Genomic DNA, 25,524 nt, shown 5'->3' with positions numbered 1-25,524 from the left:
AAAGGCTTTAGGGCCGTTAAAAACTCCTCGTACGCCTGCACACACACGCACAGAGTTTGTATCGTTGGTGTAAATGTCTCAAATACTGAATTCGGGACCCCGTAGTTTTTTAGCACAAATTTCCTTGTGAGATATCTCAAAGCACTTCAGGCTCTTTCATTCTAAAAATAATATATGTAGGGCTCACGTTAATTTTGGATGAAGATACATTAGAGAGTTGGAGGAATGGGGGGGGGGGGGTGTTTAAAGTTTTTTGCTCATATTAAAAGCAGAAGCAGCAATAAAACCGAATTGGATTGTTATAAAGGTGCATCATATTAGTGCAATTTTGAGGATTTTTTTTTCCTTTTTTTTTTTTTCTTCAATTCTCCCATCAAAATGTCTTACGACAGAGAAATAAAAACGCAGCTTGGATCGGTAGGACTTTTTCCAACACGGGGAGTAAGGTGCACTTCCAACATCGCTGTTTCGAGAGTGAGTCACAAGTCTTAAAAACATATGATAGAGATTATGAGTTTTATGGACAGACCAGCTTGACTCTCTTCCAAACGCCCTAAAACAATTTCTACAGAAGACTTTTCAAAGTCATCCAGCTGAAAATCTCTCTCAGAGAAGATAATCTTTACGAAAGAGCAAAGGTCGGAGTTATTTTGGTGGAAAATATAGAGGGTTTGTTTTGGGTTTTTTTTTCCCCCCAGTGTGAATTTGGGGACAGATCCTCACTTTTACTGTAAAGGATCATGGCTCTGCTGGTCTTGGAGCAGCGATTTCTGCTAACGGGAATTTTCTTCGTTAACCCTTATAGCACCAGCCATTAATATTGTGAGATATAGAAGAGCAGAGCCCAGCGAAACCGGAAAGGGAATTACATTGCTTTTCCCGTGTAATTCAATGAATAAGTTGTTACCACCATTTTCTTCTAGCAACTAAATGCTAAATATTAATTGATGCGAATACATCGTATAACGCTTATAGCGCAAGCCGGAAAAAGGAAAGCGAGAAGCAAAAACGCGGAGCACACCGTATAGGTAACCTATAGGTCTGCCGTATAGGTAACCTACGTCTGAGCAAAAGTCTGGTGCGCCCGAGACTGTAAAACGCCGTGCGGTTCCCTGCGGTTTAGGTTGTTCAAGCGATTTTTTTTTTTAATCATTTTCTTTTCCATCCAAAAAATACCGGTGGCAGATTAGCAGAGGAGATGTTCATTTCGGTAAATGGTGCATCGGTTTCCACAAAATGCTTTGACTTTTTGTCCTTTTTTTTTTTTTGGCTTGCACCCAATATCGTTGCAATATCCGTGGGGTTTGTTAAATTATTTTTTTTTTTTTTTTTTTTAGGAGGAATATAGAGCAGAAGGAATTAGCTGGCACAACATCGACTACATAGACAACTCTGGCTGCATCAACCTGATCAGTAAGAAGCCGACGGGCCTGCTCCATCTGCTGGATGAGGAAAGCAAGTACGTAGGGAACTGTTGGTTTTGCTAATGATATTTGATTTTTCACTTAAAAAAGGTGTTTATCCTTAAGTCTTACCCCTTGGGATTCTTCCCAGAAAGCTGCTAATAGCTCGCTGGGTTAATTTATCATCTAGTTTTGTTTCCGAGGTGGTAGCGTAAACAGCGGAGGATCAGGAAGCCGAGCAAAAAGCCTTCACAAATAATAATTAAAATTCCGCTTCAATAATTTCTTCCGTTAAAGGAAAGGGCAAAGGTTCCCTTGGCTTTGCTTCTCGTTTCTCTCCCCATCTCTTGCGGCGTAACGGTGAAAGACGCTCAAAGCTGAGCTGAGTGAAGGGAGACTCCAAGTGCGCGAGTTAAAGCAGCTTGCGTGGGTGCCGTTATCCAGATACAAGGTGGATTTATCAATTTTCTTTTAAAAATTAAGCCAGAGGGAACTGTGGGCACTTTTACGTAGGGGCTGCGCAGTTTCACGTGTGCCGGGGATGCGGCTGAGGTTTGCATCCTCGGTTATGTCCATCCAGCTGGTCTCAGTAGAAGTCATCAGGTGAGCTTGTGGCTTCTGGGTCTGCCTTTGGGTGGAAACTTCTGAGCGTAAGGGATTTCCCGTCGGATGCACGGGCCAGTTCGCTCCGTGTGAAGGGCACGGAAAGGCCAGGCGGATTCACTGGCATCACCTTGGATCCACGTGGCTCTGGTCCAGGGCGTGAACCCTCCTCCAACCATTTGATTGCAGGTTTCTCCTCCATTTCTTGTCTCGTTGACCAGACACACAGCAGTGATGCTGTCCTAGTGACACCGTACGGGGCTAAACCAGCTTAAATTAGGTAAAATCGTGAAATATACCCCCAAGTTACAGATTTACATGGAGTTTGAGGATGGAGGATTGGCTTGTTCTCACCAAGAGGCTCAAGCTCTCTATGCCAGGATCAGGCGAGTAACTCCTGAAATTGAAGTGAGGTTTGTAGGCGAAGCAGCTCAATATTTCCTAAATGTGTGAATAACCCCTAGATGCAGGAGCAGCCTAAGCCTCAAAACCAATGTCAGTAACTCGGGGTTTCAGGTAAACGCAGCTACCCTGAATAATTTCCATGCAGCGGGCGTACGGTGCAGTATACCGCAATAAAAATACACCAATTTCTGCCTTTGTAACTGATTTCAGAGCATTACTGCATCAGTCAAGAGTTCTTCAAACACCGGATATCCCTTGTGCTTGTACCTAGCCACATGACAGCATACAAACTAATGTTTGCTTAGTGTCTGCAGGCATAGAAGCGGAACCTCAGAATATCTCTATTTTCCTATTCGTCGTCAAGAAAGAAGCGTAAAAGCTTTTTCGTCGGGTTTACGGCTATCTTCTTTTTAATTCTTTCCGCTCAGTTTTCCTCAAGCCACAAACCAGACGCTGCTGGACAAGTTTAAGCGTCAACATGAAGGGAACTCCTACATTGAATTTCCAGCGGTCATGGAGCCCGCTTTCATCATCAAACACTACGCGGGCAAAGTGAAGTACGGAGTGAAGGTCTGTCATCCAGCTGCTCCCAGGCAGTTGTTTTCATTTAAATCATCTAGCTGTGATGGGGAAGGAGAGCGCCAAAAGCTCCACGGGGATGTTTGGAAGAGGACTTGGCTAGAGGAGAGACGCGAGGGTCGGGAAAGAAGCGTTTGGTGAAATGCTAGGCTGAAATGAGAAGGTGGCAGGGATTGCGCCTTCGTGTTCTCCTCCGCGTTGCAAGCTCTGCGCGGTGGCGTTTTGGGGAAGAATTAGGGACGCGCGCTGAGGTCAATGCTACGTCCCGGCGATGGGTCAAAATTGGATGTTTGGTAGCCTTTCTGGGCTTGGTTCGTATAGAAAATCCAATGGTTTTTTTCATCATTAGTCATTTTTTAATACGGGTTACATGAACACAGGTCTCAGCATCTCACTGCTGCAGGTACTTTTTAAAATCCCACGCAAATTATTTCAAAGTTGATTCTCTATTCACACCAATAATTAGCAGAAGCCATTCTGGTGGGAAGGTGAGCCTGTATGAGAAACAGCCTCGGGATTTACCACTGCAAATCGGTAATTGTGTTTCTGATGCAATAACTGCACGTGACAAACTTTAGCATCAGCTTCGAGATGCTTCAGAGAGCAGTGTTTTGGGTTAAAACATTTATTTTCTGGATATAAAGAGGTGTCTAATATGGAGGCAGAAAAAAAAGAAGCAGGCTTCAGTAGCTGTGCTGTCACAGGGATAACCTGGCAGATCTTACCCGGCGTTATCTTGTAGATATTGTTTATTTTCCTCTTTTCTCCCCCTCCTTTTTCTCCTTCCCTAGGATTTCCGTGAGAAAAACACAGATCATATGCGCCCGGACATCGTAGCTCTCCTGCGAAGCAGCAAAAACGCCTTTATCTGCGGGATGATCGGCATCGACCCGGTTGCCGTCTTCCGCTGGGCCGTCCTGCGAGCTTTTTTCAGGGCGATGGTTGCTTTTAGGGAGGCTGGAAGACGATACGTGGAGAAGAAAACTGGTACGTGTGCCGAGCTTCTAATCCTAGCGCTTGTTTTTCAGCAGCAATTTAGGTCTAATATATTCCTACAGTATTATAAGTAGCCTGACTTATTAGGAGCCATTAATCTAAGGTTTTTGCTATACAAAAGTGACATTTAAAGGTACGTTTGGATTTTAACGCACCGCAAGACAAGATTTTCACTTTACTGCTGCTTTAACTTTTCCTTTTTGTAGGATGCACGCATAGGAAATCCTGAATGATTCGAACAGAGACGTTAAAATTATTCGGCAAATAAGGCAAATTACTTTTGCTAGGAATTCTCGACCTGTTAGTTCCATCTGGAAACAAAAAAAGGAAATAATTCTTCTCTATAATTTTTCAAGCCGTTCACCCTTTAAAGCTGCAAGAGAGCACGTCTCTAGTCTAGCAAAATTCATTGCTTCGCAGTCATCTAGAACCACCTCACGCCAAACGCGGGGGCATTAAATTAAAGGAAAGTAATGATGCATCATCATGCTGTAGCAGGCAATACCTGGCTGGGCTTTTAGGCCATTTCTCTGCATAAAGCAATTTTGGAAAGACGGGTACAAGCTATTACTATTAATTTCTGGGCATGAGAGGGCTTGAAATTCATGGTGAAATTAAAGCCTCAGCACGGAAAACGTCAGCTGAGTTAAAATTAAGCACGGAGCCGCACCATGAATTTTTTTTTTAGTCGGAGAGGTGTGCAGCAAGGAGAGCCGAGGAGCCTGGGACAAGGAACGTAGGTATGGAAACCGTACAAACGGAAAGAATAATTTTTCTTGTCCGGGGTGAATAATAGCATCCCAAGAAGAGCAGGAGGCAAAAATCAGCTTTCAGCTCTTGAGGCTCTTCCTCTCGAACCACTTGGCTGTGGTGTAAAAGAAAAGATGTTTCTCGGGAACCTGGGTCTATCCGGCACATCAAGGCAACATCAAAACGCCGAGAGGTAGCCGGCAAAGACCTTTGGCATTGGGAAAACCGTCACTCGAAAGAGTTGGCTTCGGAAATCTGTAGTTGAGTTTTCCTGGCATCACCTTTTCATCTGGCTTAAAGCCCAGGCTGAACTACGGTGAGGTGGTCAAGGAGATAAAAATATGTTCAGTCGTGGGAAGTAACAGCTAATTTCAAGCCCTGCTTCGCTTTCTCTATCTCTTGGCAATCGGTCGTGCCTGCCGTGCTCACCTCCGCGCTAGCTAGCTTTCCGCTTTTCGGTCTTCACTTTGTGGCATTAACGTGCTTGCGCGTGTGTGTATATATATATGTATAAATATATAGGTATAAAATAGAGTCCAGGAGCTTTTCAGACAATTCTGGGAGTCTCATTTCTTGCACCACCTTCTCTTTCCATACCAAAGCTAACACAGTAATGCCTGAGTTTCTAAACCTTTTCTGGCACACGTAGCTGCTGTTTTATCTATCTGGCGTCCTTTGGCCCCCTTTCAGATGGCTTTGCGCTTTGTAATCTTTGGGTTTTGAGTCAAAAAGAAAAAAAAACCCAACAACCCAAACCCCTTCAAAAAGCTGCATAAGGTTTGTCTTAAACTTCCCAACAATCCTCAGCTAATTTATAGCTGGAATTTCTATGTGCATCTTCAGCCTAAACTAGGAAAAAAGTAGGAGAAAGTCACCGTTATATAGGCAGATCTAGAGAAGATTACCTAAATCTCACTCCCATGTTGAGGTACACCTTATCTGTCGGGAGAGCTTGCCCTACAAGCAATGGCGGAGCTGGGACCACCTCTTTGGAAGAGGTACCCATCATCTCCTAGCATGACTTCTGCCCAGGTAGCAGTAGCAAGGTGAGATCCGTAGCAATGTTTTCCTCGTGTTTTTGCTGGCCAGACCTCGTGCCCGTCTCCCGTTTGGTTGTCCCTCTCCAAAATCCCATCCATCTTGCCAAAGAGTCCGCTACCAGATGCTGCTTGTCCCTCCTGCTCCCCGAAATAATGGAAAAAAGCCCCAAACGGATGCTTTGCGCCTATGGCAGAAGACATTTGTGAATTATTAAAGAATCACTAAAATTACCCTGTCTCGATAGACAAAAGCAGACAACCAAAGACACCATATGTTTTAGGTTTATCTCGTCTTTTTTTACCAAACCTTGCTGGCTTTAATTAGCCTGAGTTGAATGCCTTACTGCCCACGGATGTGGAGCTGTTGATAAAATTAAAGTAGATTAGCTGAGAATAACTTCACACACGTACGTTTATCCAAGTGTGCAACGCTTAATATTTGTATAGAATTTTTTAAAAGGCGTGCTGTCGCCCTCTTGGTTTCTGAGATCTCTCTGCTGCTGCTTCCATCCGTCTGTCCGTCAGGTGTAATTAATGAGTAGGAAAATATCTGACACATGGTTTTTTTTTTTTATTTAAGGCTCTTTGCACTCTTTTGTCTTAACCCCAAATGGATCTCCCTTGCTTTTATCTGTCTGAAGGCCTGTGCAAGTCATGGCTGCAATACCCAACGGGGATTTTAATTAAAAATCTCCGCCTTATGTATAAGCAGCTCTGCAAATTTTTGCTCCGCTTTCTTTTTGCATCATCCTTTCGGTTATCATCTCTGTGCCAGCGGTGCCAACCAGTGCTACGGATGCTTCCATCACTGGTTTTTCCTGCTAGCTTTGGGGACCTCTCCTTTTTTTGTGCTCCTAATATCTTCGTAGTGTAGCTTTTAGTGACCGTGCGATTGTCCTCATTAACCCGGAGGCGAAGAGCAGCAAAGCGGTGTCACGGTGAACTTTGTTGGGTACCTTTCTCTTCTGCCCAAGAGATACCTCTTACGGTGCTGCCCACCCTCCTCGGATGAAACACGCCGGGATCCAGCAAGCTGCAATTAGCTGAAGGGTGGACTTTTTCAATAATTTGATTTTTTTTTTTTATTGTTGTTATTATTATTAATGAGTTTATCAGGGAGGATTGAGATAGTCCAAAAGAACTACATGTTTGAACTGGATTTGTTAATGAACTTTGATTAAAGGAACATTATCAAGCTTTTTAGGAAAGAAATTTGGCTGATGGACTTTTTTTGCTCTATCACCGATATGAATTCATTACGGAAAAAACCCAAATTCTTTGTTGGTGAAAACTTGATGGGAGAACTGGTGCTGTTCATATAAACCAGGCCATGGAGACTCCCAGCTTTCTCATCTCAGTTTCGCCGGTCACGAACCTAAATCCTCACTTTGACGAAGGGTTTCGTGGTCCTGGGGCTGTGCCCTCCCTCGATGAGCTCTGCATTTGCGTTTGGCCAACGAGGGTTGCTCCTTGGCTTAGCGCCCTTTGCGGCTGACCTACACGATAACGCCGTCTCCAAAACAATCCCGTTGACTTCTGCTGATTTGTTCCTGAAGCTGGGCACCAAAAAAAACCCCACTCCCCCCAAAAGAATAAAAAAACCCCCATCTGTATTTGCCAAATAAAGGTGATAGCAACCAAAATAATGATCTTTGAGGAGTATGAGGTGGTGTTAATGCAAGATGCACCTTGACAGTGTTCCTCTGGAAAGTTCAGATCACTCCTTTCTGATGATTTAATGCATTGGTATGAAATGCTTCTGTACGTGCTGACGCAAGGTAACTCCTCGGTGACCTCATCACGCCTCAATGGGAGCGTGAGGTATCCCTTGACTTGGCCACCTAAACCATGACGGAGGGGTGCTGCCGGTTTGCGCAGTGTCACCTGCGTAACCTCTCCTCTGCCCTGCCGTTGGAGCTGGGCCATCAAAAGTCCTCATGGCCACGCGACCATGGTTTCTTCCAAATTTTGACCTCAAACCCATCCTACCTAACTCCAGGCTCTGTGTCCTCTGCCCTTGAGGAATACGGAACCCTTGTTTAATACAAATAGTCTCTATTTTTCCTTTTAATCACCAATATCCGAGCAAAGCGTGGCACGGGGATGCGAGATGAGAATTCATCGTGGCCGTGTCTGGGAGCATCTGCGCAGGGAATTACGGATAACACCTGGCAGAGGCATGGAAATTATTTTTAAAAGCAGTTAATAAAAGTATAAATTTACCTAATCATCTATTTTTTGCCCAGATAATCTCAGAGTGATTATAAAGTGATTATACTCTGGCAAATAAGGGTTGAAAGTGGGGCCGGGATGCGATCCAGCCCATCGCTCCTGTGTCTGGAGGAAACCGAGGTTAAATTGTGTCAAGCGCGAAAAACGCGCGACCCTCGAGCCCTCGCGTCCTTCGGGCTTGTTCTTTACCCTCTCCTGATTTCTGCTTGTATAATCTTTCTCTTCTCTCCGTTTTTCTTTTTGTTGTTGTCGTTGTTGTCGTTGTTTTTATTTTGCTTCCCAAGGGCATGATGATGCAGTGCCATGTGCGGTTTTGAAAAGTGTGGATAGTTTTAGCTTTCTCCATCACCCAGTTCATCAGAGGAGCTTAGAGATCCTGCAGAGATGCAAGGAGGAGAAGTACAGTAAGGCTTCACCACCCGCCCTTCCCTCTGATACGACACTCGCACGCCGAGAAATGGAAACCAGGTGCATTCAGCATAGAAAGGGGAAAAAAAAAACCCAAAAATTGAACCGCCCGAGGAGCCTTTCAGGATCGAAGCGGCCGCCTTACAGCGATTTTGAGCCTCTTGGGAAATTATTAGGCAGGCTTTGAAGAGTCAAATTAAATGCAAACCCGCAGCTCTTGAGATATCGCATCATTTTGTTGGCGGTTTTGCCGTTTATTCGCTGACTTTAAGTCGGGATGCTGACGCTAGGGGTATTTTTGGGTGTGTTTTATTGTTGTTATCACATGTGTGATGATAACTTCAAAGCACAACAGGTCCAGTAGGAGTATTCCTGATGTAAGGCACACGGCTGATGCAGCTGGAATTTGACTTTATTTGGATTTCATTGGACTTTGCAAATAACTTTAGCTTGTGAAAATATTGTCTCCGAGGGCTTGTACTTAAAACTAAAGCATTCGGCAATGTTATTTTACAGAATGAGTTGGGTAAAGATGCACTTGGTCTCCGTTTCTTCCTCCTCACTCCTCTGTCACGTAATAAACTCATCCTGCATGACAACATGGACACTTCTGCCTGTGCTACTATATTTTATATATATATAAAAATATGTATTTGGTGCTCATATCTTTAGATATATCATTTTTCTGCCGTTATTCTCTTCCTTGATGTTGCACATTAAAGCTTACAGAAATAGAGCGCTGCTACATTCAGTCTTCCAGGGCAAATCTTCAGCGCGAGTTGCTAACTTAAACGTCGCGCAACTTAGGTGCAAACGCAAAACACTCAGGGTTTTTTCTGCAGAGCTGAGCACGGTAAGTACAGTAGTTGCATGTCAAGTCTTCACAAATGTCCTTTTCCTGCTAGTAACCTTATATCAGATTTCCATGCTTCCTTAATTTAGACGGTAATTCTTAATTCAGACTACATTATTTTTTCCTACAAGTTCCCGCCATTGCTACAAGGAAATACAAAGCATTAAGGCAAACACAGCGCTAGATTTTTCTTAAGCGGCGTTGTGCTAAATGAGCTTACTGATCCTACTAAGAAACCATTGAAAAGGCAGGCGATTATCAGTAGAGTCATTTTAATTGAGGTTAATTAATTAAATTTTGCCTGGTAAGTTAGCTCAGCAATATGGGAAGTTTGGAGAGGGGTTAATGTGCAGTTGGTTGGGCTTAAGAAGGAAATTCATACAACTCAAGAGCCACTTAGAAAGAGAGCCTTAATTTGAGCTCAACATGTTAAAACCTCGCTTATTATGGACTAGTCCTACAGTTTGATCTCTCTTAGGATAAAACCAACCATTGATCCAAGAGTAACATTGCCATAGTTTGTGAATTGGCTGAGAGCGCCCGACCTGACAAACGAGTAATTCATGTTCTGCGTTCAGAAATCATTTGCATCTTCCCACGGGGTGCGCTCCTGCAAGCTGCTTCCCCAGGTTTTGTTTCTTTGGCAGGCTAAACCGGGGTCGGAGCGCGTATAATTTTCGGGCGCTGAATTTAGCGGGCTTGCAGGTTGAGAATACTCGGGTTGAGGTTGGCCCCGGGGACTCGGCTTTTCCCAGAAGTCAGATGAGGTTACGTCACGTCATCCTTGAGAGAGGGACCAAACAGATCGTCTCCTTGTCTTGAACTGCGCGATCGGTTCTAGCTATGCACAAAGAGAGAAAACTAATTGATTCGATGAGCGTATTGAGATTCTCCTTAGGTCACTTGGGATTCCAGCCAACTGATAGCCCTTCCCTTCCCATCTCAGCCGCTTCGCTGGTGTTTTTTGAGTCTATCGGTTCATTTATGGTCTTCCACGAGAGCGAGGCTGGGTTTAGACGTCTCTTAGTTCAAGACTGAAGCTCTGCTGGTTGACGTTCATAAGGAGGGAGTAGACTGGGATTATGCAAAGCTCTTCTCAGTGAGGGCAAAGACGTGTTAGGCAAATCAGTCTGTCTTTCTGGAACGCTACAGCTGGAGAAAAGGGCACGTGTTTGAACAATCAGAATAATTTTCTTCCTGAAATGTAAAATGGATCAGTCTGCATCTGAGCTGGGTGAAGGGAGTGAGTGGTTTCCACTCACGCCACTGCTCTTTGCATGCAGCGTATTAAAATGTGCAATTTAATCGCCCGTATTCGCTATACAAAATTCTCAAAGCCACATTGGCTTAAATTTAAAACCTTTTTACCTTTCGTGTCTAAAAAAAAAAGCCCCACTCTCTTTCCCAGAAAAGGGGCTACATCAATATGACGACTTTTATTTGGCTGTGGCATGTATGTATTTCTTCTTTTAAGAGACAAGTGATCGCACAATATAGACAAGTCTTTTTTTTTTTTTTTTGGTATATCGAAACCAATCCTCTTTAACCCAGCTTGTGCACCATGATCAAAAAGTTTCATTAATCAAAAAGTTGCTTAAGGTGCTAAGCTGGCAGAATTACGATGCGGTTTTAATGCAGCTGTTATCCGGAAGCCCGAAATAGAAATTCCCTTTTCACAACCTTGCCTTCATACCTTCAGCCCAACTTTCTGGATTAGGGGGTGGTTTGGGCTTTTTCTTTCAGGGATTTCTTTGGTGGGAACTGAAGGAGGACAGAATTTACTCCAAAAAGAACGGCATGGACTAAAAAAATCTTAAAAATACCGGTGAAAGCCCATTTTTCATGAAATGCTTTAGGTTAGAGAAGCCTTCTGTGCCTTAATGGGGAAGTGTTCAGGCATATATACTATATAAAAAATAGACACAGCTGGACGTTAGGTGCTTTCTTAGTGTCAAACTAGCTACAGGAAATACTAACGCTTTATTTTAAGCAGATTCCTGATTATTCTCATTTCCCCCCCGCCCTTTACAATTGGGTTTCTGTGCTCTAAACAAGCAACTTTTGGCACAGCAATCCCAGTCTTGAAAGAGGTAAAAGAACATCCCTAGGATGAGAAATGCAACAACAAATGGCTTAAACAACAAAAAGGGGGATTAAAAAGAGAGGTTTGAGCTCTAGGCATAGCGAGGCACTCGGATAGATTATCTGGCTTGCTTTCCAAAAATCTCCAGAGTTGGAGATTGCAAAACCCTTCTCAGCAGGAATTTGGTCCTGCCTTGGAGCACGGGCAGGATCAAAGATGACCTGTGGCAGCACATTCCCAAATTTTCTTTTGGTCGGATTTCTAGGCTGTTTGGCCACCTTTAGATACAAGAACTTAACCACGGGGACCATCAACTTTTTTGGGCATCTCCTGCCCAGTGTTCAGGCTTCAAGGCAAGCTGTTAGATCATCTCAACGGGTAAAGGAGGACAGTAGATATCCCGTTAAAGGGATGTCGCCTGTTGAGGTTTGGTAGGAATTCATCTCCTCCTCAGAAATTTCAGTCGCTGAGGACTCAGGACGGGCTCAGATCTCTGCGCTTTGCTTTGCGTTCATCTTCAGAATAAAAAGATCTTTAGGGCACCTTTTAGCTCAGCATCTGGGCTGTATTAAATAGGAAAATGATAAATGTGGGGAGAAGGAGACATGCTATTGCTTCTTCCTATTCTGTTACAAACTGTAGTTTAGATTTCCTTCTTTTTAGAGAGGTTTTGGGGGGTTTTTTTAATTTTTTTTTTCCACTGCAGAAATCTCAGGGTAAAGGAGTATACATTTTTCCCATGTTCAGGTGAGCGCTGTGATGTTTCCTGTCTCACAGCAGCGATTTCGAGACAGTTAAAAAATTGCTCGGTTGTTTTCATGTCAAATTCGAGCTTATTGTGTCTTTAAATATCTGTAGTTTAGTGACTTGAAAAAGCGTTTTGTTGTCTACAAAAATTGTCTTCTGTCTTCCTAAATGCTTGGTTACAAAACATTTCCACTTTGGGGAAGATAACAGCTTGAAACATCTGCTTCTGTAACCGTGCGTGATAACTTCCTTGGCTATTTATTAAATATAAATTATTCTGAAACTACCCCTGTCAAAGGATATAGGTTCAATAGGCAATAAAGCCTCCCCGTGCAGCATACACTACTTGCTATACATGTCCCTGTCCGCATATCTGTAGGAAGGGAAGCAGTGCGCGAGGAACAAATGACCGTTTTTCCAAGCACGCTACTTACGTCCGGGTATTTTACCCGTGCAAGCAACTGGGTTGTCCCACGCACAGCGGAGAGCTTAGGAGTATTTTGGACTTGGAGGACATGGGTGGCTGGTTCCCCCCCCGTCGCAGCAACCTCTTCCTTCGCCCCGTTTGCTTACTACCTTGGGACAACGTGTCCCTAACACAACGTGCACGTGTGGGAGGGGAATTTGTAGGCTTGCGCAAACAGCGTTACTCATAAGGGCGATGACTCTGCGGCAGAGAGGTAGAACTTAGTAGACGATGGGTATGTCGGCACCCTTGGCACCCTTGTATGCTCAGCATGTGCCATGACACGTATATGCTCCTCCTCGCTGTAGTCAGCGCTAAGCTATGGCTGTGCTAATTGCCTTTTGGTGAAGAGCCAGGTAGAAACATCTTTTTTCATGTGCTGCTTTAGGTATTACTCGGAAGAGCCCGCGGACACCACTCTCGGATCTCCAGGGAGTCAATACCATCAACGAGAGGACCCAGCGGTAAGTCTCTTGCTTTTACATTGGCATGACAAGGAAATCTGGGATGGGAGAGCACTGTCTGTTGTGAGAAATGACTCTTTTAATGTTTCTCCCAGCTTGCTTATTAATTTTGTCTTCTCTTTGTCCTTTCTCTGCTATGTGATCGTATCTAAGTATCTTTTACCGGACTTAATGGTAGGCAGGGAAAGCAACTTTCCTCCATCAAACGGCAGCAATTGTAGGTGGTGTGGCATACAAGGTGGTAAGAAGCTTGCGAAAAAAAGTAATGAATGTGCCAATATCAAGGAAATAAAAATGTATTGAGGATTTTTCTCGAGGGAAAAAAAAAAAAAGGATGCATTTGGGTGCAGAACTGCACACAAGCGGTGTGATGGTGGCTCTGGGTGCCACTGACTGTGGAGGACCTGGGAAGTTATGGGGCTTGAGATGGTACCTTGTCAAACATTTGCTTGTTTTTAAGGGAAAGAAGCATGTTAACATCAAAAAGGTTCAATTTTTACAGTTTTTATGTACAGTTTTATTTTTTTAATCCTTCCTTGAAGGTTCTGACCATTCAAGCAACTACTTAATGGGACCTTTTTGCTTGAGAGTCAGGTCTGCACTTTGAGATGCACATCTACGCTCTTCTGCAAAAGGTTTTCCAAATCCATTTCAGAATTAAGTTGCTCACGAAGCAAAATGTCTTCATTTCAAAGGGATATCTGGGTGCTGATCCTCCTCCTTTTTTTCCAGCTACTCTTGTGCTATCCCTCTGCAGACCCCAAAAAGTTTGATTATCCAAATACCACCTCTAAAGGGGTACGGTGCCTCTCTGCTTCCCTCTGAGCAGAAATGTGTGTGAGAGCTGGGGAAAGATATGATCAGAGCATTCTCAGCTCCTGAAACCATTGCTTGGAGCTGCAGACATCCAGATGTAATTTCGTGGCCGCTCAGAGTTTCGCGAGGAGTCCAGAACAAGTCCACGGGAGTCTGAAGTTGTCCCTTAAAATGTGTCCATCAAATCCCCTGTAATGGTCCTTGCATCTCGGTGGCCTTCCCTTCCACACAAAATAAAGTATCCTCCAAATATCTTATTAAACCTCATTTTTTACTGGCTTTAATGCCAAATGGCCAAGATAGAAAGTAGATATAGACCTTCCCTTTTTTCCTAGGGAACAAAAATGGCTTTTATTGTCTGGCTTTGTTCACCCTGTGCCCTCTGAGTGCCATCAAGACTAGAATATCCTTCTTGCCTTGAATTTCTGTGGTGGTGGCACCCTGCTGAAGGAGAACGGAACATTCTCTTATCATTACAAGTTGGCTTATTTTCAGTGGTCAGACGGGACGTGATTTCCATAAAATTTTTGGATCGAATTCATAAATTAGTGCCACTTCACGAGTTTGGGCGGAAATCCAGCTTGTGCAAGCAATCTCACCCCATTGTGGGAAGGTGATGCCACCCTGGTTGTCCTCACATCAGTCTTTCCCACCCCTCCTTTTCTTTCTCCTATTGTTCTAGCTGCTACGGCTCTGATCTGTTGTGTTACAATGATAGTAGGTACACGGTAACGTTTGAGGCAGAGAAGGTTGGTGCCTCCAGAGGTGACATTCACTGTTTCTAGCATCTCTGGTTGCGCAGGTTTCCCTAAACGTGAAACTTTGTCCCTGTGGAGATCTTCACGTGTAGATAAGAGAAGTTCTGCGGTTTCTCTAGCACACCTTCAAATCTGATGTTGGTGCGTGAAGAACATCTGTGAAGCGGGACGGGGCTTTTCTTGACTGTCCAGCTCCAGCTTTGGAGGCACGTTAGTGCAGCAGCTTGGGCTGCCAGCATTTTCATAGCCCAAAACATCTCAATTATCTCAGCGAGGGGCCGTTGTAAAGGCTTGGAAACTCCTCCTGTCCCAGGCAATGAAGGAGATGGTTTTATTTACTGTGGAGTTCAGTCTGTGGTCAGCTCTATTTATTTGGCTTAGTCCAAGCCAACATAGCAGACAAGTTGCCTTAAACAGCCAGGATCAAGGGCAGCGACTACCGTGTCTTCCATCATCCTCAGCTGTTGTATCCTAACAACAGGGTCAGGACAGAGAGTTTATTCCCTTTATCGATATATTTGCAGAAAATGTACTTTTGAAGCTGTTCTAACTCTTATGTTCCTCCTGGTGTGGTGCCTCAGTTGCACGATCCGCGATCTTTGCTTCTCTTGGGCATCATCAGTGATGGGTCCCCAAATGTCATCTGTGCCTCTTCCACACAAAGCACAAACCGGGTTTCTCATAAGAGAGAGAGTAGGCCGGTTATTTTGATACCTTTCATTGTGGATGATTTTGATCTGAAGTGATTTTGGTCAGAAGAGTCATGCTTTTGATCTGAAGAGTCACGTCACACTTGATAAATGTTGGTAGTTCAGTTAAATTGCCCATGTCGAGCAAGAAGGGGTAAATACAGGGGTGAAGGTAACGCGGGTGGAAAAGAAATTTACTTTAACAGCTTTCCAGCAGATAGACCGGCAAGCGATTTACAGAACTAAATCAAACAGGAATTTGCTTTCAAAGCCATCTCATGATCATGCGGTCGCTGATAAGCGTGCGTTGTACATCCAACCCACAGGATAGCCCGGGGCTCGCTTCTAAAAGCAAATTTCAGGCATGACATCACGCAGGAAGTCATTGCGGAGGGTTTAGCGAGCCAAGTGCTCTCCTCTGATCTCAGAAGAAAGCGGACGGGTGGTTTGCACATGCTGGGGGGGGGAGGAAACCAGAGTTCAGCAGAACGTCAGGAAAGCGGCGTGCCTTGGAAATACCTTCACCGACCATTGAGTAATGAAAGCCATGCCATCGCTAACCAAAACTGCTCGGGCTGTCTGTTTTCTTGCTGCCTTATGTTCATTGATGAAACTGTTTCATGTGGAGCGATGTCTAAGCGGCGTGCAGGAAAGCAGGTGTTGATCGGGTTGTCTTGAAACAGTTGGGTTTGGGGTTTGATGAGATGATTGACCTCCCAAGTACCGAAAAGGCTGTGTCAGTCACCGTATACATGTATCCATCCTAAAGTGTCCATAACAAACAGAGCTGTCATTTTATCTCTTTATTTTATTTTTTTTCCCCAAACCACGTGGGAATTTCTAGGGTTTTCTCTTCTCTAGTCTTGTTCAGAGTCCGTATCTCCACAGCCGGTCTCAAGCCTGAGAGTGCATTGAGGTCGGCCAGGATTAATGATGGGTTGTACATCCTAAAAATGGCCATTGAGGTTCAGTGGTACCCATCCACTGGTGATTTGTATTTTTTTTTTTTCCCTCCTGCAAATAGGAGGTTTTTACTGGATGGGACCTTAGCTGTAAAGAGAAAGAAGGTGGACAGGAGAGATCACCTGGATATTTAAGCTTCTTGCTGGCCTTCCTTGAATCCAACGGGCTGCTTACAAAAAAGCGGGTCCTGGAACGCTCAGCCAGGGGTTTACTTTGCTGTGATTCATCCTTTCTTTTAATAGCCGTACATGTCAAAATGCTGATTTAACGAGGCTGGGAAGGAATTTGGAAAGTGCTGCGGCGAGGCAGCAAGGCAACTTGCACTCCAGTGTCACGTTGCTCCAAGGATCTGGCTCCAGGCTTTGAGTTGGCTGAATGAACAACTTGACGTGCTTTATTTTTTTTTTCATTTCACTTGATTTTTGCCCTTCCTCCAAATCAAATCTTTAAGGCAAAGAGCTGCCTTGTTGCCAGACCTCAGAAGTGACCGGTGCCGGAGGCCCCATTTAAACCACCGTGTCCTTCAGCATCCTCGTGACTAGAAGCCTGGTGCTGCATTGAGTCTCCTCCTATTCCTTTTCCTCCTGTCCGAGATAGCTCAGGACGGTGGGGGGGGAGCTTGCAGACCCCACATCCTTCCTTAGATCACCTTTATTTCATATGATGGTTTCTGCAAGGCTGGTAGAGAATTTAAAATTAAAAAAAACCAAACCAAAAGCCAACAACCAAACCAAAAGTATTGCCGTTGGGTGCAGCTCGGGAGAGGCTTTGCGTAACCCCGGACCCCACAGGAAGGCTCCTCAACTCTGGAAATTATTTGCCCTGCTGCGGCGTTTTGCCAAGTACCCGTTTGCCTTCCTCCGAGGAAGGATTTTGGTTCCTCCCGCCATTCCCTTCAGTCCTTCAGCAGCCAGGTGAACGTTTCTGGAGACCAAAGCACCTCAGCTCCAGGGCAGAGACCAAATTGGGCAAGCGATTTGCGCTCAGGTCCCAGTGAGTGATTCTGGGCCGACCCATTAATCCCGCTAGGGCTGGCATCCTTCATTTGTGGCAAATAATTAGTTCATTGCAAATGCTATTTGCTTTTTCTTTTCCTAATGAGATGATTGCATGAATTAGAAAAGACAGAGTCAGCACCAGCATCATCTAAAGTTGTGACTATTAATGATGGCAGGGCTGATGGCCGAGGTCATAGTCTCAGATCCTTCGGCCCACCGGGGTATCTGCAGACCCGAGACTTGCGACTGGGAGAACTGGGAGCTGTTATTCTCCTGCTGATAGTTTTGATCCTTTTATGAATATTCGATTTTTAAAAGGTGCTTAATTAGCCGATCGCTTCATGTGGTGTCTGGCATCATGACCTCATCCCATGGGAGCGTATTTACAGTAAAAAGACAAAAATGCCGACTCTTATTTCCTACCGACAGTTTATTTTGTGATCTGATTTTTTATTTTGTCACAGAACCAGGGTTGGGGGGTTATTTTTTATGTCTTCCTAACGCTGTGCGGTGTTTGCTGTTGCAGCGATGCCTACGCGGTTGGCTGGAACGGCCGGATGGGGATGCGGCACAGCAGGCTCGCCGGTCCCGGCGCCTTCCTAGACAAAGATGGGATATTCGTCAACGCGACCAACAGCAAGCTGCTGGAGAGGGCCCACGGCATCCTCATGTCAGTGCCAAAGGAGGGGGGTTTGGCTTTATTCCTGGAGCGTAATGAGCAGCATGGGTAGCGAGAGGAATGTAAATAGCCAGAATATAAAAATACCAGGGTTTCCAATAGACTTGGAGACATTTCACCGTTGGGTCAAAGCGACCGCAGTATGTTTTACCCATTTGATTTATTTAACTCTTATCATTCATTTGTAATGACTGACGCAGGGGAAGAGAGAAGGAATGAATCTGCCGGTCGAACCAGTCTCGAGATATGTCAGCGATGTAATGCAGTCACATTTTTTAACATGATATCAAAGTTTCCATTACAAATTAGGTGGGAAAATGATGTTGATGATTCATGCTGCAGCCTCATCAACAGGTTCAGAGAACATCGCCGGGGCGGCTGGAGTTAACGTGGGGTATGAGAAAGCAGGGGGGCGGTCAGTCGTTTCGTGACACTGATCCCTCGCTCTACCCAAATTACCAGCCTCCCCATCATTTCCAATGTAACGATTCCCTTTAATTGGCTACCTTCCTCTCAAACCTGTGCCGCTAAATTTGTAAAACTCATTTGCAGCACGCAGAAGCAGCCCCATTTCAGTGCAGGTCATAGGAAGCAGCCGCCAAAGGGAATGTGGAAGGGCTCGTTTCATAAACTCCTCCATCCTGCAGTTGCACGCGTGGATTAACCCGAGCCATTTATTATCTCCCCAGGCGAAACAAGAACTTCAAAGCCAAACCCAATCTCCCGAAGGTGAGCGAGAAGCAGCGTTTTTACCTTGCTGGTCCGTGGGTTATGAGTGTAGGTACAGCGGCGAGACGCTGATGGGTGAGAGGAAGGCCACTCGTGTCTACATCAAGACCTTGGTCAACTCTCCTCTGTTCAGGGCTCTTTAATTTCTATAAAAAACAAAGAGTTTCAGCCCTGATTTGTGCTGGGAGAGGGCTGTATGAGCGTTTGCATCCTCCTTTCTTGGACTTGCTGTGGCTCCTTTTCTCCTCCTCCTGGGAAGGAGTACATACGTGGTGGTGAAATTTGATAATTAAATCTCTAAACTAAAATGAGCAGGTAGGTTATGCAAGAGGGCCGGTACCTGATAGACAACAGGCTTGTCTAATATTCAGTTTCCCTCCATCTTGGCTGCATTTACTATATTTTAAAAGATGCCAAGAGATCCGTCGGATCTAGAAGAATAATGCTTGTTGTGGTCCTTGCTGGTGCTGCGTCGGTGGTTGGGAACAGAGGATCAGAAGGAGCAGATTCCTCCTGGTTTTACTCCTCCCTGCGTGCACGTTGCGCCTGGAGAGGCACAGATACCTTCACCGATACTTCACCGAAAGAGTGGTCAGGCATTGGAACAGGCTGCCCAGAGGGGTGGTGGAGTCACCATCCCTGGAGGTGTTCAAAAACCGTGTAGACGTGGCACCTCGGGACGTGGTTTAGTAGACACGGTGGTGTTGGGTTGACAGTTAGACTTGATGATCTTGGAGGTCTTTTCCAACCTTTAAGATTCTATGATTCTATGAGATACAGTTAATAATGAACTGCTCATTAACGGCGAGTAGTTTGTCTGCAGCCCTTAGCGGGTAGGAGAGCCAAACTTCCTGTGGTCAAAGATGCCCTTGGCAAGTCCTCAGAGGAGCTTGGAGGAACGTGACCTGGGGGGATCTGACTCCGGCCAAATAGAGCAGAGCTCCATTTCAAGCCATCCCTCGGCGTTTCCCGTTGAGATTAAGTAGGGTGGTCACCTAAGGAAGCCCTGCAGAGGGTATAAAGAGGGATACAGCAGATAGCATGGCGATAAGATCTAGTTATCCTTGTCTTTATCAAGAACAAATGGGGTCTCTCTTTTTCTACAGCATATGCTGGACGTGAAGTCCCTCAAGCACCTAACCAACCTGACGCTGCACGACCGCATTACCAAATCTCTCCTCCATCTCCATAAGAAGAAAAAACCGCCCAGCATCAGCGCCCAGTTCCAGGTAATCCTTTGCCTTTGATACGGAGAGGTGAATTAAAAGCAAATACCCGCTCCAGGTCCCCCCAGGGATGCCTGTCCCATCCTCACCACCGCTGAGGGTATAAATTCGACCGAGGAGGTGGCCCGGGTAAGCTGGGAGACACCTAGGAGGTATCTAAAGGGTGTAAACGGAGAGAAACGAGAGCGATGGTGGATATCGTGGGGGACGAGGCAGCGGAGCAAGATGGGATGTGAGGATGAGCCGCAGAGATGTTGGTGCATCGTGGCGCTTTCTCCGCCGAACCCAGAAACCCCAAAATCCCGAAATGACCTTTTTACGGTCTTTTTACTTGCATTCAGCATCTGAAATTCAGTCTGGTTTCAAGCCAGCCAGAATGTGAATTTTAATTGGGGTGGAAAGGTCAAAATATTGCTGCATTATCTTCAGGCAGGCAGAGGAGGGATCGATACAGCGCTTGTTGCGCTGTCGGCGCTGTGCGCCAGCCGGCCGTCCCTAGGAATAGCTGCAGCAAAAATAATCCTCCAATATGCGGATCAGGGCTTGGAAACTGCTACAAGACACATGCACAAGCAGGTGGTAATATTAGAAAGCAGCTTTTCAGTTAAAAATCGGTTTCTAAGCAAGTCTGGCTTGGTTTTGGCTTTGAAATTTTTATTTTTTTTTTTTTTTTTTAGAGATGTGGGTCATTTTTAGAAAGTCTTCATGCTTAGATCTGGTTAAGGTTAAATAATGAAGTATATAAAGCACACACACACACATATATATAAATCTATGTATATAAAATTGGCAGAAAGCACTTCCGCGTATGTGTGTGTGTATATATATATATATATATAAAGCTTAGTCTAGTCTAATGGTATGCTAGTTAAAACACACAGAGTTTAATTCATACAGTACCATGGGGGGGTCGAAACAGGGATGCCTTGGGGTGAAATGCCTCCCCGACACCTATCCGTCCTTCAAAGAAAATTCTGAAAAGCCTCAGAGTGCGCGATTGAGATTTTTATATGTATTTTTACAGCGCGTACAATTAAAAGAGCGCTAAACGCTGTGAAGATTTCCCCCCCGCCCCTATGCAGATCATTCAAATACCCTTTTCCTTCTGCCTTCTGATTTGACAACATGGGAGCTGTGCCTACAACGCATCCATTATTTTTTCTTTTTAATTTAAACGAATAAAAACATATTTAAGTCAGAGGCAGCTCTGGTATGACTGCCTGCTTCTCCTCTTCGATAGACGCCGGGCACTCCAGCCTTAATTTCATTTAACGCTCGTAAGAAAAGCATTTTCTCAAGAGAGCAGCCTGGTACAAGCCAGCGCGATCGCTTTTTTTTTTTTTATCGGGAGCAGGCTAATAAAATTGCAGCGCATGGAACGGTGTTGTGGGCGGGAAATATAAACGTTTCCTATCGCGGGGTTTGGGTTGTTTGGGGTTTGGTTTTTTGGTTTTTTTTGCTGATTAACGCTGCCTTGTGGCTAATGCCTGAACGCCGGGCTTGCAGCTACTCCGTCTCCTATTTTTTTTAAACCGTGCCTATAGTTGGGGTAATCTATAGGCGAAAGAGCTGTATTAGAGGGCTCTGTAAGAGCAGCGATGGCTTTCACGTTGAAAACTAGACCGCTGGTACCTAAACTGCAGCACGGCGATTTATAGCCTCCCCTTTTATCCTGAGCGCAGGTGGGATCCTAGAGAAAAACACGGGGTGATGCTGAAACCGTCCATTGCGCCCCGAAAGACCGAATACAGGTGGTGAAAGAGTGGGTGGCTGGAAAGTTTGACGGGCAGAGGGACAAAGGAGCAGGGTACGGGGTTAATCCGGGGACCTTGCGTGTCCTTTACGGATTCCCAACGACCGGAGCTTGCGCCAGATGGCAGAGGGTGCCCGAACCATCTGCCGCGCGCGGGATGTCGCCGACGGTCGCAGTACAATCCAATTTCCACAATTTCCAGTGCCGGGAGTGCTTTGCTCGCCGGGTTTTCGGCAGGGCTCTTGGGCAAAGGGGTTGCGTCCTCCTTCCCTCCCACCAGCCCAAGCGTGGGGCACAGCGGGATGTCGCAGCGTCCTTGCTGATCGATATCTCCTAATAAGCCTTTTTTTAAAAAAAAAAAACCAAACGAGTGATTTCAGCCTACTTTTTAAAAAAGTCAGGAGCGTACCAGCGGAGGTCTGCCGCGTCGTGGTGTTCCCGCTGTGACGGGAACGACGGGGACGTTTGCGCGCGGTTAATGTACGCATAACGCAGCTGCATTGCACGTGCGTGGGATCCATCCCTTACTCTCCCCAGATTCTTGATGTAGATAAATTCTTCTAAACATGAAAGGCTTCCCATAAAGACATCCTCAAAAATCATCAGGAGAACAAAAAGGCTTCCGGCAAGCAGATCCGTAGGCGAAATGCTTCTTTCTGATATCCCACTGTTTTATTAACACATAGATTCAAAAATTTCTAACTTATAGTAAATATGCAGCAGAATCTCTTTTACTGGGCTTTAGATGCTATTAAAATCAGGAGTAATCAGCTCTGGAGCACGTTACTAATACCATGTTGGTAATGTGCTCGGCAATTAGAGATAGTCAAAATATTTAGAGGGCACGACAACAACAACAAAAAAAAAAGAAAATGCAGTCAAGGAGCCCGGCCAGCTGCAGACTGACTCAGCGTGCTCCAATTTTCGGTACGTTTTTATTCGAAGATCTTGCGCATCATCGCAAAAGAATCAAAAGATTGGCAAGGTAGAGGCTTAACTCACCTGGAGCGGTTGTGCGTAGCAATGATGCCCGTATAAATTCATTTTGATGGGCTAGATTTTTAATAAAGATGCAGAAATAAGCGGAAATACAACATGAAGATGTCTTCTCTGTTGCAGGCATCGCTCAACAAGCTGATGGAGACCCTCGGCCAAGCAGAACCTTATTTTGTCAAGTGCATTCGATCCAATGCCGAAAAGGTAAATCCCATCCTGTGAAAGCGGCGCTGCTAAAAATCATCTTGGAAATATTTTGGAAATTTTTACAGAGGGGTAAAAAGCCCCAAATCGAGTTGGATTTAGAAGATATTTGTATATGAGCGGTGGGAAGCTCGACGTTACCACTTGGGTGTTGCTCTTGATGAAGTGCACTGGCTTTTCTTGTGATTATAGAAGCGTGGATATATGTAAAATATTTAAAAAGTTAATTTGACTCCACTGAAGCTCCCGCCACCTGTAATAGAGATTTACAGACCCACGAGTTCACTTGTGCTCTTACTGAGCCCTAAAGCCGCTTTAAAACAAAGTTTCTGTAGGTAAAAACAGATACTTCTGGAATAACCCACAGTATTCAAACTGACTCCGTGATACATCGTATTTCTTAAACTTGGCTTTAAGCATCGATTTGTCTCATGGGCTGAGGACCCTCACTTTAAAATGAAGGTTGCGGTAGCGATGCTTTCTCGTGGGTTAATCCTTCGGGGTTTTACCCAGACGTTTAAAGATGAAGCTTTATGCCTCGGAGATTATGTAGTTGCTCGCCGTCTTCGCCGTTATCGTTGCCAACATCTGTGTCGTGCAGATGTGCTACATCTGCTAAATCCGTTTACCCATCCGCGCGCCTAAAAGCTTCGGTTGAAGGAAGTATTTGCTCATCGTTGGCCTGGTTTTCCCCTTCCAGCTGCCCCTGCGGTTCAACGACAGCCTGGTGCTCAGGCAGCTGCGGTACACGGGGATGCTGGAGACCGTTCGCATTCGCCAGTCGGGATACAGCTGCAAATACTCCTTCCAGGTCAGGGAGAAGGTTTTCAGTCTTTCCCCACCTTTTAGCATCATTATCGTAGTTGTCTGAGCGTCGCTAGCTCGGTGTTTTTATCAAGGTCGTGAATTTATAGCTCGTGCGAGGCAGTGGATGTAACGAGCCTCTGCTGCGCTGCTGATTTCTAGCAAGCTGGTCTAGACCTTGGTGAAGGCTACGAGCCCCTCTGCGGATAAATAACGTCGTGGGTTTTGAACAAAAGCGGTATTTTTTTGGAACGCGGACTCCCTTTTCGAACAAAAAATAAAAAAAGAGGCATCCGGTTTGCACGCGCTCTTCTGCACGTGTTTTGGAGTCCCCTGGGAATGGCGTTCACCCCGTCGTGTCGGTGCCGGCTGCGTCCCATCGGGAGGGCGATTGGCATCCTCTAAACTGCTCAGGAGTTACCCAGCTTTTCCTGTTTTCTTCTTTTCCCTGTTTTTGCCAGGTTTTGCGCACATGTCGGTCCTTTCATGCTTTGCTGGTGCCGATCGGTTTCCTGCTGGCAGCTGCTTTGAGCCAGATGTCGTGTCCTGCGCAGCAGCTGTTTAGAAAAGGAGAACTGCTCTATTTTTTTCTTGCCGAGAGCATGGATCCCAACCTTACTTGGGAGGCTCTCTCCTCTCGTACCTCCTCCGCTCTTTGAGTCCTCACGGCAGTAACCGATGGAGCATCTCGGAGATGCTTTGCAGATGCTGGTAACCCCCTCCCGTAGCAGGCGTTTGGAGCATTTTTAGCTGGAGATGACCCCGTGGGTTCTGCAGAACCTCTCCTCCTACGCTGAAAGACGTTTGAACGTTGCTGGCTCCCTGCTTTGATGTGTTTCCCATCAAACCACATATGGTGGAGGAAACTTGGTGTTCCCCAGTCTGTAAAGTGCTATCTGTCCTTCTCCTCACTCGATAGATCCCGTTTCATGTGGCCGGTGGAGCAAATCCGTTATTTACAGAAGAAAGGGACACAGCAGGACCCATCTAATCAAATCTTGATGGTGGGGTTTTTTTTCCTTCTCAGGATTTTGTCAACCATTTCCATGTCCTTCTGCCGCAAGGAATCAGCCCGTCTAAGCACAACGTCCATGACTTCTTCCAGAAAATAAAACTCGATCCAGACAATTACCAAGTTGGAAGAACAATGGTAAATGTTTATCCTCAGCTCAGACTTACGTTGAAGACAGAGATATAACATTTCCCTGCGTTTCTGTAACGATGAATTAACACCCTTAGATATGGGGGGTTTTAATTAAGGAAACCGTTTTTCTTCTGTTTGCCGGAAGCCAATGGCTTCAATGAAACTTTGAATATCGTTGACACAAAATAGTAAGGAACACCGTTGGTTTGCGTTAACCGAGTCACAGGTCTGGTTGTAAGAAGGCAGCCTGTGCGTAGACCCAGCTTGATATGATAGCTATCGCTTTGCCTCCCCTGAAGGGAAGGCAGAGGCTCTGGAATTCAGAGCTCGGACAATCACAAGCTGTAGATAAAACAGCAGAAAGCTGTCAGAGGTGGCTTAACTAAAATCGTCTGCTGAACTTTCTTCTGGACATGCAGGAGACAGAAACCAGCAGCATTAAATTGTTTGAAGCTTTCTGTGCTAGTGGTTTTTTGGGTTGGTTTTTTTTTTTCTGTTTGTTTGTTTTTTTGGCCAGGTTTTCATGAAGGAGCGGGAACGGCAGCTTCTGCAGGACCTGCTCCATCAGGAGGTGCTTCGCCGGATCACGCTGCTGCAGCGCTGGTTCCGCAGCATGCTCTGCAGGAGGCAGTTCTTGAGCTTACGGCAAGCCGCGGTGATCATACAGGTAAGCGGTGGCGACTGATTCTGTTGCAAATTACAATCCACGAATCCTACCGATACAACTGATGGGTTA

General features: G+C 45.3%; 1 protein-coding gene across 3 annotated transcripts in view; it reads left to right on the top strand.

The window, feature by feature from the left end:
* Positions 1–25,524, top strand: part of MYO9A (myosin IXA) — a 181,283-nt gene that overhangs the window by 129,569 nt on the left and 26,190 nt on the right. For all 3 annotated transcript variants that reach the window (XM_054836978.1, XM_054836976.1, XM_054836975.1), the window contains exons 12-23: positions 1,338–1,459; positions 2,840–2,981; positions 3,782–3,977; positions 8,293–8,412; positions 12,954–13,029; positions 17,780–17,923; positions 18,622–18,661; positions 19,768–19,890; positions 22,760–22,840; positions 23,541–23,651; positions 24,672–24,794; positions 25,306–25,455. In XM_054836978.1, the coding sequence (XP_054692953.1) occupies positions 1,338–1,459; positions 2,840–2,981; positions 3,782–3,977; positions 8,293–8,412; positions 12,954–13,029; positions 17,780–17,923; positions 18,622–18,661; positions 19,768–19,890; positions 22,760–22,840; positions 23,541–23,651; positions 24,672–24,794; positions 25,306–25,455 (1,428 nt within the window). The remainder of the gene's footprint in view (positions 1–1,337; positions 1,460–2,839; positions 2,982–3,781; positions 3,978–8,292; positions 8,413–12,953; positions 13,030–17,779; positions 17,924–18,621; positions 18,662–19,767; positions 19,891–22,759; positions 22,841–23,540; positions 23,652–24,671; positions 24,795–25,305; positions 25,456–25,524) is intronic.

This window comes from Grus americana, chromosome 10 (genome assembly GCF_028858705.1).
Source record: "Grus americana isolate bGruAme1 chromosome 10, bGruAme1.mat, whole genome shotgun sequence".
In the NCBI taxonomy this organism is placed as follows: domain Eukaryota; kingdom Metazoa; phylum Chordata; class Aves; order Gruiformes; family Gruidae; genus Grus; species Grus americana.
Note: the sequence above shows the minus strand (reverse complement) of the source record. Positions and strands in the feature narration are given on the sequence as shown.